Source organism: Hevea brasiliensis, chromosome 9 (genome assembly GCF_030052815.1).
Source record: "Hevea brasiliensis isolate MT/VB/25A 57/8 chromosome 9, ASM3005281v1, whole genome shotgun sequence".
Taxonomy (NCBI): Eukaryota; Viridiplantae; Streptophyta; class Magnoliopsida; order Malpighiales; family Euphorbiaceae; genus Hevea; species Hevea brasiliensis.
In genome coordinates this window covers 28499923-28510084 of record NC_079501.1, presented here as the reverse complement: position 1 = coordinate 28510084, position 10162 = coordinate 28499923, and the positions used below count along the sequence as shown (strand labels likewise).

General features: G+C 33.3%; 2 protein-coding genes across 2 annotated transcripts; both read left to right on the top strand.

Moving 5' to 3' along the window:
- Positions 1-255: 255 nt before the first annotated feature.
- Positions 256-5522, top strand: LOC110654786 (lysophospholipid acyltransferase 1). The gene is made up of 8 exons (XM_021810886.2): positions 256-711; positions 1187-1242; positions 1419-1639; positions 1793-2201; positions 3810-3895; positions 4792-4855; positions 4982-5100; positions 5193-5522. Exons 1-8 carry the CDS (start codon positions 410-412, stop codon positions 5331-5333), a joined length of 1398 nt encoding a protein of 465 aa, XP_021666578.2. The 5' UTR covers positions 256-409; the 3' UTR covers positions 5334-5522.
- Positions 5523-7849: 2327 nt separating this feature from the next.
- Positions 7850-9578, top strand: LOC110654787 (BAG family molecular chaperone regulator 1). Its single transcript, XM_021810887.2, has 4 exons — positions 7850-8504; positions 8594-8850; positions 8946-9092; positions 9218-9578. The coding sequence occupies exons 1-4, from the start codon at positions 8264-8266 to the stop codon at positions 9425-9427; spliced, it is 855 nt and encodes a 284-aa protein (XP_021666579.2). The 5' UTR covers positions 7850-8263; the 3' UTR covers positions 9428-9578.
- The last annotated feature ends 584 nt before the right edge of the window (positions 9579-10162 follow it).

Below are 10162 nucleotides of genomic sequence, written 5' to 3'. Positions count from 1 at the left end.
GAGGCAAGCAACCAATGTCCAGTAACCACGCGCAATTAATGAGAGCGTGCGTCTTCCAGAACCGCACGCAAACTCCGACCAATAAAATCTCTCTTCTCAATTTTTTACTTTTCACTGTATGATTTGGAAAAAGTGCAAATATGCATGAGTACAGATAATTATTTCCCATGTCTTAGTCAAACACTTTTTCGAAGGGTAATGTAGTAATTTCAGTAGACCAGAATACAACATAAGAAGATATGTAGTTAACAAAATTACTAATCTCTCAAACCGGAAGACCTTCGGGCTATTTGCTGCCTTTTCAGGAGAGCAACCGGTTGTCGACTCAGAGAGTCCAGCGAAGCCACCGAGACAAATTGACTCGTCCGGCCCGATTGAAAGTGGGAGATCCCATACGCACCAATTCAATATGGACTTTGACATGGAATCCATGTCCGCGGCGATCGGGGTTTCTGTCCCCGTGCTGCGGTTCCTACTTTGCTTCGTGGCGACTATTCCAGTGAGTTTCATCCACCGACTCGTCCCTGGTAAACTCGGCAAGCACATGTACGCGGCCTTTTCTGGGGCTTTTCTCTCCTATCTTTCATTCGGATTCTCTTCAAATCTCCATTTTTTGGTGCCCATGTTGTTGGGTTACGCTTCAATGCTTCTGTTCCGCCCCTATTGTGGAATCCTTACGTTCATTCTGGGATTCGGTTACCTCATTGGGTGGTACGTTTTTAATTTGATTCATCGTTTTGGTGAGAAATGATTATTTATTTTTCTTTTTTGAATTAAAGGAGTTTATTTATTTAAGTTTAATTTTGCTTGATTAAGTCGATTTAGAGTGTTAATTGCAACAAGAAGCTTCCTTGCTTGCTTTATTTATTAGATTTGCTTTCAGAAGTTCTGATTTGGGGTTTCTGGGCGCTAAAAGGACGAAGAATCGAAAATCAAAGGAAAAGAAAAGCTGAATTATAAGTTTCCTGTTAATTTGGAATTTGGAGTTCACATTCTTAGGGAGGATATATGGTTCAATGATTATATTCGACTATGGATTTCAAGGATCACTTTTATTTTATTTATCTTTTTAATTATATTCTAAACACTGTTTTGATATGTTAATTAAATATGATTAAACAAATCATTATTCTTGAAAATATGCCAATCTATTTCAGAATTCTTGACTGTTGATATCCGTGTGTAGCCATGTGTATTATATGAGTGGAGATGCATGGAAGGAAGGAGGAATTGATGCCACTGGTAAGCACAACTATAGCCTTTTTAATTTCCTTGTATTCCTTCTCACATGTTGAAAGAATGATAACACTAGTAGAATATGATAATGGTTTGGTTATGAGATTCTTTATAATTTGTGAAACCTTTCTCTGTTGCATCATTCAAGTTGTTTAATTACGAATAGTTGTTTTAATACTTAGGGGCCTTAATGGTGTTAACACTGAAAGTCATATCATGCTCAATAAATTACAATGATGGATTATTAAAGGAGGAAGAATTACGGGAGGCTCAGAAGAAAAACAGGCTGATTAAACTGCCTTCATTGATTGAGTACTGTGGTTACTGCCTTTGCTGTGGTAGCCACTTTGCTGGTCCTGTTTATGAAGTGAAGGACTATCTCGAGTGGACTGAAAGGAAGGGGGTAGGTGTATTATTTTTGCTTCTTCTTCTACAGATATATGCTTTGTCTTATTTGGGGGTTTGGATTGGGAGAGGGGGGAGGGGGGGGAGAAGAGGATGGTGACGGACATAAGTATACTCAAAAGTCCTTAGCTTTGTGCATTTATCTTTGCAGATATGGGCTTGCACAGAGGGGGGACCCTCACTATCACCTTACGGTGCAACAATTCGAGCTCTTCTTCAGGCTGCATTTTGCATGGCCCTGTATCTATACCTGGTGCCCCACTTTCCTTTGTCCCGGTTTACTGATCCTTTATACCAAGAATGGGGCTTCTGGAAACGGTTGAGTTACCAGTATATGTCAGGCTTCACAGCACGTTGGAAATACTATTTCATCTGGTCAATTTCTGAGGCCTCTATTATTATCTCTGGCCTGGGTTTCAGTGGTTGGACAGATACTTCTCCACCAAAGCCACGATGGGATCGTGCTAAAAATGTTGACATTCTAGGTGTTGAGTTTGCAAAGAGTTCAGTTGAGCTGCCACTTGTGTGGAACATACAAGTCAGCACATGGCTTCGCCATTGTAAGTCTATCAGCTTTTTCAAATTTCAAGCTGTTCTTTCATCCTATCAGCTGATTTTTATTAGTATGATAGATATATATTTTAAAAAGCATCCAGCGACAACATTATTTAACCTTTTCTTACGGTGAGAAAATCCAACTAAGCATATAATTGGATATGTGAGTTTAATTACAGTCGGTCGGGCATAAAATGCATGGTTTTAAATTATTGTCATGGTCGTGAGTAACGAAAACGGACCTATAATAGCCATAATGTAACGATAACGGCTTGTAGCCATGCAAATTTTTTTGAAAAATTAGCAAAGTTCATAAAATGAATAAATATTGAAAAATATAATTAAAATTAAGATATACAACTAAATAATAAGCAAATATATTAAATAAAGACAATAGGTCCACCATTTTTGTACATTATTAGTATTAATCAATTTAAAACGAAAATAATTGATAACATAGTAAATAATTAACCTTAATACCATCAAAATGAGTGGCTAGGAGATTCTTGATTATCTTAACTTTGATCTTAGGACTGGGATGGGCCTGGGAGCTTTGATCATTAGCTTAGATTGTAAACTTACTATGTAATTAGGTTATTTAACATACTATATAATTAGGTTGTAAACTTACTATTTAATTTAGAGAATCTAGTTCAAGAGTTAATTTCATAATTATTTATTTTTCTTAAATTTTATCTTGCCAAAACCTAAATTTATACTACAACAAATATTATTCAGGCGTAAAACTTTCTTTGATATTATTTTCTAATTATTTATGTATTTACCTAAAAATAATTTCAAAATAGCTAAAAATTAGAAGAAAATAAAAAACAATAACACACCCTTTAGTCTCCTTTACTTCAAAGCTACCTTGTTTATTTGATGATCCATGCTCTTGAGTTAAAAAATTTTTAGAGAAATGAATGATTTCACTTGAGTTAGTTGTGGAAAGAATTGAGAGAAAATGGCTTAGTTGCCTACAGAGAATGAAAATGTTCTAAAATGAGTAAGCCAAGATATTTTTTTGCCCAAAAAAAAGATTCCCTCTACTACATTTCACATAAAAAAGTAAAAAAAAAAAGCCAAAAATTCAAGTTGGAAAAGTAACGGCGGTTACGACTGATACATAACAGTTGGTAATGGCCGTTACCTTAAATAACGGCCATAACCTTTAAATAACTGTTGTAATAGCCTTTACAATTACAAATTTAAAAATCAGGTAAATAACGTGATAATGGTAATGATAAGCCAAAAAAAGAATCTTTAAATAACGTAATGATCATTATTTAAAACCATGATAAAGTACACTGGACATTGATCTTTTTTATTATTATTATTTTTATTTTTTTATGTTGTCACTGGGTCATTTTCTTTGGCTGGTTGTTAATCATTGGTATTGACAATTGCTTCATTGCATACTTAGCGAGTGAAAGCATTTTCCTTGAAGGAATGGCATTAGTTCTTGGCCAGTCATATCTTGTAGCTCACTAAGATGATGAAATGTGGTTGCTTCAGTTTCCTGTGAGCATCTTGTTGATATAGGAATATGCAGTGCAATCTTGGAGCAGTACGTGGTTATGTAATGCACTAAGATTTATCTGATATTTGCGTAGATGTTTACGAGAGACTTATCCAGAAGGGGAAAAAACCTGGTTTCTTTCAGTTGTTGGCCACTCAAACCACCAGTGCTGTTTGGCATGTGAGTACTATTATTAATTTATTTCCTTCTTTATTTGCTTCTATTATCTCTTTTTTAGTCTATATCTTGGTTCAGTTTCTATGATACAATTGCCCAAGCATAGAATCTTCTGTCAAGGTTACTAGGGAAATATGGGTAAACAGTGGTCCACTAATAACTGTGTATGAATATCGTACTGGCTAATCACTAACAAGCATTTGCAATTTTCTAGGTTTCATATTGGATCCCTCTCCGTTCTTTCCTGAAGTTTTACCCCTATTAACGTTGATGTTAAGTTTCATGATTTTTTTTTTGGTTTAACTATTTTTTGAGAGTTATGGTACTTAAATTGTATCCATCAGAGATGATGTAGGTATTAGCCTGTGATTCAACCTTTCTGTGTCCTGGGTAAATGTTCTTGAGCATTTTTGCATGTCACATGCTGTTGTAAAAAAAAAAAGTAAATAAATAAAGAAGGAAAAGGAAAGAGGAGAGAGAATTATTATGTAGTGGTTTCATTTCTATGTCATCCGTTGGTCGATTTTTGTTTTGTTATTTATCAATTTAATTTACTGTTAGAACAACTTTATCTGTGGGTGATTGGAATTTTTCCTTTTACATTACATTTTCAACATTTGAAAGGTACTGTGGCCTCTGGTTAGCTAAATGATCTGTCCTAGCATTCCATATTTCAACTTCTAAAACACTCTTTTCCTTTGCTCATTCACCTACTCAAATTTCCTGGAAGTCTCCAGTTATCTTCTCAGCAATACTTATTCTTTTTGTGAAGTCTTGCTACTTTGTCTTACCATACAGGTTTCCTGTCAATTTAACATTTCCATGAACACTTAAGCATTTATTGTATCTTCTTCAAGCTATTTGACTTTTCCTGTGTCTTCATTTTTAACAAATTACAGGGATTGTATCCTGGATACATTATATTCTTTGTCCAGTCAGCATTAATGATTGCCGGTTCAAGAGGTATTGACCAGGATCCCCCCTCTCCTTAATTGTTACTATATTTCCTACTGTTTAGATAGTTTAACTCAAAACAAAATTGGGAGAGTTGGCTGACTTTTTTTTTTTTTTTTGGCTCTTTCTGAGCAGTCATTTACAGATGGCAACAAGCCATACCTCCAAATATGGCTTTAGTCAAGAAGATGCTAGTGTTCGTGAACTTTGCATACACTGTTTTGGTTCTAAATTACTCATGTGTTGGTTTCATGGTTAGCTCTCCCTCTTCTTAATTAAACCATTTCAGAAGTAGATAAATTCATCGTTTTCTTTAAATCTCTAATGCTCTTCTTCGTTCACACAGGTATTAAGCTTGCATGAAACAATTGCTGCATATGGTAGTGTATATTACATTGGCACCATTCTGCCCATAATATTGATCCTCCTTAGCTACATAATTAAACCATCAAGGCCTGCGAGGTCTAAAGCTCGGAAGGACCAGTGAGGTAGAAACCGCTGCTTCTCCTGCTTCAAGTGCTTGATATGAGATAAGAAGAATGACAGTTGACAAGCAATTTCATCAGCGGTTAATTTGTAACATTTTATTTTTATCCCAGAAATTTTTACTACTGCCAAATTTTAATGTCAACTTTTTCCCATTTTCAATTAGCAATCGTATTGAGTTTGTTCACAATCATAGTGTAGGCAGATGATGATCATAAATATATTTGTACGAGAAGAGTTTGCGCACACCCCTAAAATGGGAAACACTGCTCTTAGCCTGGGAGAATGCCTCGCAGACAGTCCAGGCCTCACGATGAGATAGATTTTGTAGAGAAATCTCAGCAATTTTTTTTTTCTTTTCTATCAAAATATCGAATTTGGCCAGAAATAAGTTGATTATGACGGGAAACATATACAGCTGTGATACTAAGACCATTAAATAGCTAATGTTTCTGTCTTCCTTGTGTATTAGAAATATGTAAAGTGTAGCGTTTGAGTTTTGTCGGTATTAATGTATGATCTCCCCATTGTTTCCCTTTTGGAAAGTACCTGATTTGACAAAAGGCTTACGATGGCCATAGATTATAAGGAAATGAAAGGGTTCTTTTGCATTGGCCGAGCCATATGATAAATTGCTAAAAGATGACATGCACTTCTTCCGTGGGTTTTGCTAACTGGCCACCCAAGTGTTGACTTAAAAATTTCTAATTTGGAATTTTTTGCTATTGGTAATTGTCGCCGCTTGCAATCAATAAATGATGCTATGGACTAATCATAACATTAACTGATGTTTGACAATCGAGAGGAGATGGTCTGCTCTGCTTTGGGAAATAAAAAATAATAAATAAAAAGTAAAATGCAATTACATTTAAAAATTTTTGGCTTATTGTATTTAACAAAAAAGCTTATTTTATGCATAAATAGTGAATCTGCTGCAATTATAATGAAATATTATATGAGATAATTTCAATTTGTCTAAAAAATTGGAATTGATGCCTTAGAGTTGGGTGGTGTAAATTTCTCATGTTTAATGAGAAGCCAAAAGGTGTGCAAATTGGCAGCTTTTTTATTTTTTATTTTTAATAACCAAACAATTAGGCGAACAGACAAGTGCCCACTTGAACTGGCTTCAAATCCTTCATCTTCAGTTCCTACATCTTCAACTCAAAAAGCAATATTTCCATCCACTTGTGCACCATTGTTATATCATCATCACAAGTCCAAATGTATCTCTCATAATGTCATTCAAATGGCTCCTCCTTTCTTCATTGCAAAATATAAAGAGCTTATTATTCAATTTATTAACGAAAAACTCTTCTTGTTTATTTTAATTCCAAAAAACCAATCAAATTAAATGGAATGTGGAACATCTCTCTCCTTGCATTAGTCATCGGAAATTAATTGTAATAACTCACTTGATGAAGGAATATTCTGTTTTTCTCTCTGTTTGCTTATAATTTTAATCTCAAATAAGTAATAGCATTTTTATCTTTTCTTCCTTTTACAATAGTATTTAGTGAAGCAAAACTTATTACCATTTTCTAGTGTCGTTTAGGGATTGGAACATTATTGTATTATGTTTTGATCTCTACAATTAAATATAACAAGAGATTATTGTGTGCTATGAAGTACATGCTCCCTCTCTTATAAGATATAAGACCCACTATTTCATAATTCAATAAATAATTATAATTACGTGTTTATAGAGCACTATTTTTAGTACTCTAAATGCATGTTGAAATTTTTCAAATATAACTCCATTATTATTATTATTATTATTATTATTATTATTATTATTATTATTATTATTATTTTTAGGAACATCATCCATAATTTGTTCAGTTAGTAAGATTTCTTGACCTTTTGCATAATTTGACTATTAAATTATTAATTTAATAATAAATAAATAAAAGATAATCTACTTTTTTTCTAATTATTTTTTTTATTGCAATTACCTTATTTAAGAGGGTATTTGTTTTAACTTATAAATTAATCAAATCAATTTATAAGCTCTAAAAATAAGTTAATCTGTTTGTTTAGAATAATTCTTGGGCTTCTAAGTAGAGTTTATAAATTCAAAATAACTTATAAACACCAGCTAGTTTTTATAAGTTACTCTCTAACTCCGTCTACCCTTCAAGTAAATAATTTTCAAAAACAAAAGCATCCTCTGCTCCTTTTCTTCTTCTTATTTTATTTTATTTTTCAGAGTTAATTTAAAAAAAAAAACCTCAAAATTTAACAATTTTTACAATTAAATTTGCAAATTTTAAAATTTAATTGTAAAAATAAAAAATTTCATTTTTTTAATTAACTCTAATTTGGGATTTCTTGATATAAGCTCAATTTAAAATATCAATTAAATGTGAGGCTTAAATTACAATCATATAAATTTTAGAATTTAATTGTAATTTTTTTTGTACAATTAGCCCTATTTTTTAATTTTTATCTTTCCTAGTTTACACTTCCTTCGCTGGCCATTAATTTTTTCTTTCCTTTTCTTTTTCATTTTTCTTTTCTCCTCATTATCTTCTTGAGAAGGCCTCTCTCTCACGCACATTCTCTTTTTCTAGTTTTGCACTGTTCTTTCGTTAAAAAAGATTTGGTCTTGTTCTTGATCCTTGTTGTCACAGTCGCCATTTTTTCCCCTAAAAGATGCTGCATGTTTGCAGCCATGGCTCCATGAACTAGGCTTCTATTGAAATGCTTTCTCGTTTTTCTTCTACTTCAATACTATAATGCAAATATCACTCACTATCAACGGTTCTTTACTGAGTTTCTTTATACCATTGAACTTTTGAGAGATCTAAGGTTCTTTCTTCTTTTCTTGGTTTCATCCAAGAACTGGGAAACAAAAATCTTTACTTTTGCTACAGCATATCCATCTATTTCAGTTCTTTTAATTTTTGGGTATTACAAGATCAAGAATATATGAAGATGGAGAAAATGAAGTCAAAGATGAAATGGGTGTTTAGGCCAGCGAATAAAAGCACTCTTAATGGCAGAGGCAATGTTAATGTTGAGGACTTGGAGATTAGGCCAGGAGGATTGCTAGTGCAGAAGAGGAATTCTGATTCCAATAAGAATTCTGTTCCAATACCCAGTATTAAAGTCAGTGTCAAATATGGCTCTTTGAATTACCAAATCTGTATTAGTTCTCAAGCAAGCTTTGGTAATTTGAATCTTTAAAACTCCAATCCTTTGTTGGATGAAGATTTAAGAATGAGATGTCTTGACAAGAGTTACGATTTCTGGTTGCAGGGGAATTGAAGAAGATGCTAGCAGAACAAACTGGAGTGCACCCTCAGGATCAGAAGCTGATATACAAAAAGAAGGAGAGAGATTCCAAAGCATATTTAGACATTTCAGGAGTGAAAGATGGATCAAAAATTATGTTAATTGAGAACATTACAAGCTGGGAAAGACGGTCCCTTGAGATGATTAAATCTGCCAAGATAGAGAAGGCTTCAAAGTACTTACAGCAAATCAGCTTGGAAGTCGACAAACTCCACACGAAGGTAACTCGTACTTGGAAATCTTCATAGTTGCCTTTAGTAAGAAATGGACTGAAGTTTCCAATAAGAAGAAATTTCTTTCCATTGCCATTTGATAGGTGAAAGCCTTGGAAGCAACAGCATCTAGAGGTGAGAAAGTTGCAGAGTTAGATTTAGATAATTTGACAGGAATGTTGATGAATATATTAGTATCATTGGATGGAATTTCTGCTGAGGGAGACTTGAAGTTTCAAAAGGGAATGCAGGTACCATGGAACCTTTTCAATATTAATTGTTAAAGTTCTAGTACTTATTGAATTGATTAGCTTTAAATTTCAAGATCCTGTTGAAGTTTATGGTTTTTTTCTTCCTGTTCTGTTCAATCTTGAAGGAAAGGAGAGTTCAAAAGTACATTGAAACTCTGGATATGTTGAAGTTGCGAAACTCCATAAATAATAGAACTGAGGACAAAATCCCAAAGCAGCAAGAAGAGAACTCGACTGGGAAAAAGCCAATACCAATGCAGAAGCTAGTACAGCAGCAAATATTGAGGCATTCTGAGTCATTTGTGATCACAACAAATTGGGAAACTTTTGATTAAGAAGGGAAGCCACTGCGCATTTTTCTATACTGTAGATGCTTTTCTTCAATTTTTTTTTCAATATGTACCTTACTATTGTACATGTATATTAAGTAGTAGTAAATAATCTGGGGTTTGTGGAATTGTATTGAAGAAGTTGTCGCAGCTGCTATCACTCTTGAGTCTGTGTATACTGTGTATAGCACATAGTTGCCAAATTCTCCTAAACCCCTGGGTTCCGCGACCAGACTTTTGCGTCCCAAAACTCTTGAGAACGTATTTTGGTTCTCTAAATAAAGCGATTCTATTTTACTATGCTCAACATAAAATCAAAGGAAAAAGAAGAAGATCCTATTCATTTTTTTCTTATTTTTTCTTCTCTTTCCTTTTTAATAAAATAAGAGTACCTGGGATGTTAATATACAAAGAAGAAAAAAAGGAAAAGAGAAGAAATAAGAACAAAAAACAATAAATAATAATAGCCGTGAAACCTTGAGAAAAGAAAAAAGGAGAAACTTTCTAGAATAAACCTCATATCTCTCATTCTTTCTCTGCATTACTATTTTAATCTTCATTGGCCTAGGTGATAGTGTATATGGGTTGCTAGTTTCACATGTTATTAAGTTCAATAAGGCCAATTAAGTAATTATAATGTGTTATGCATACTATTGAACCCTAAATTATAAAACTCATTAAATGTCAATTAAAAGCTCATTCTATTTAAAATACTATTATTTTTTAAAATATAATTGATGA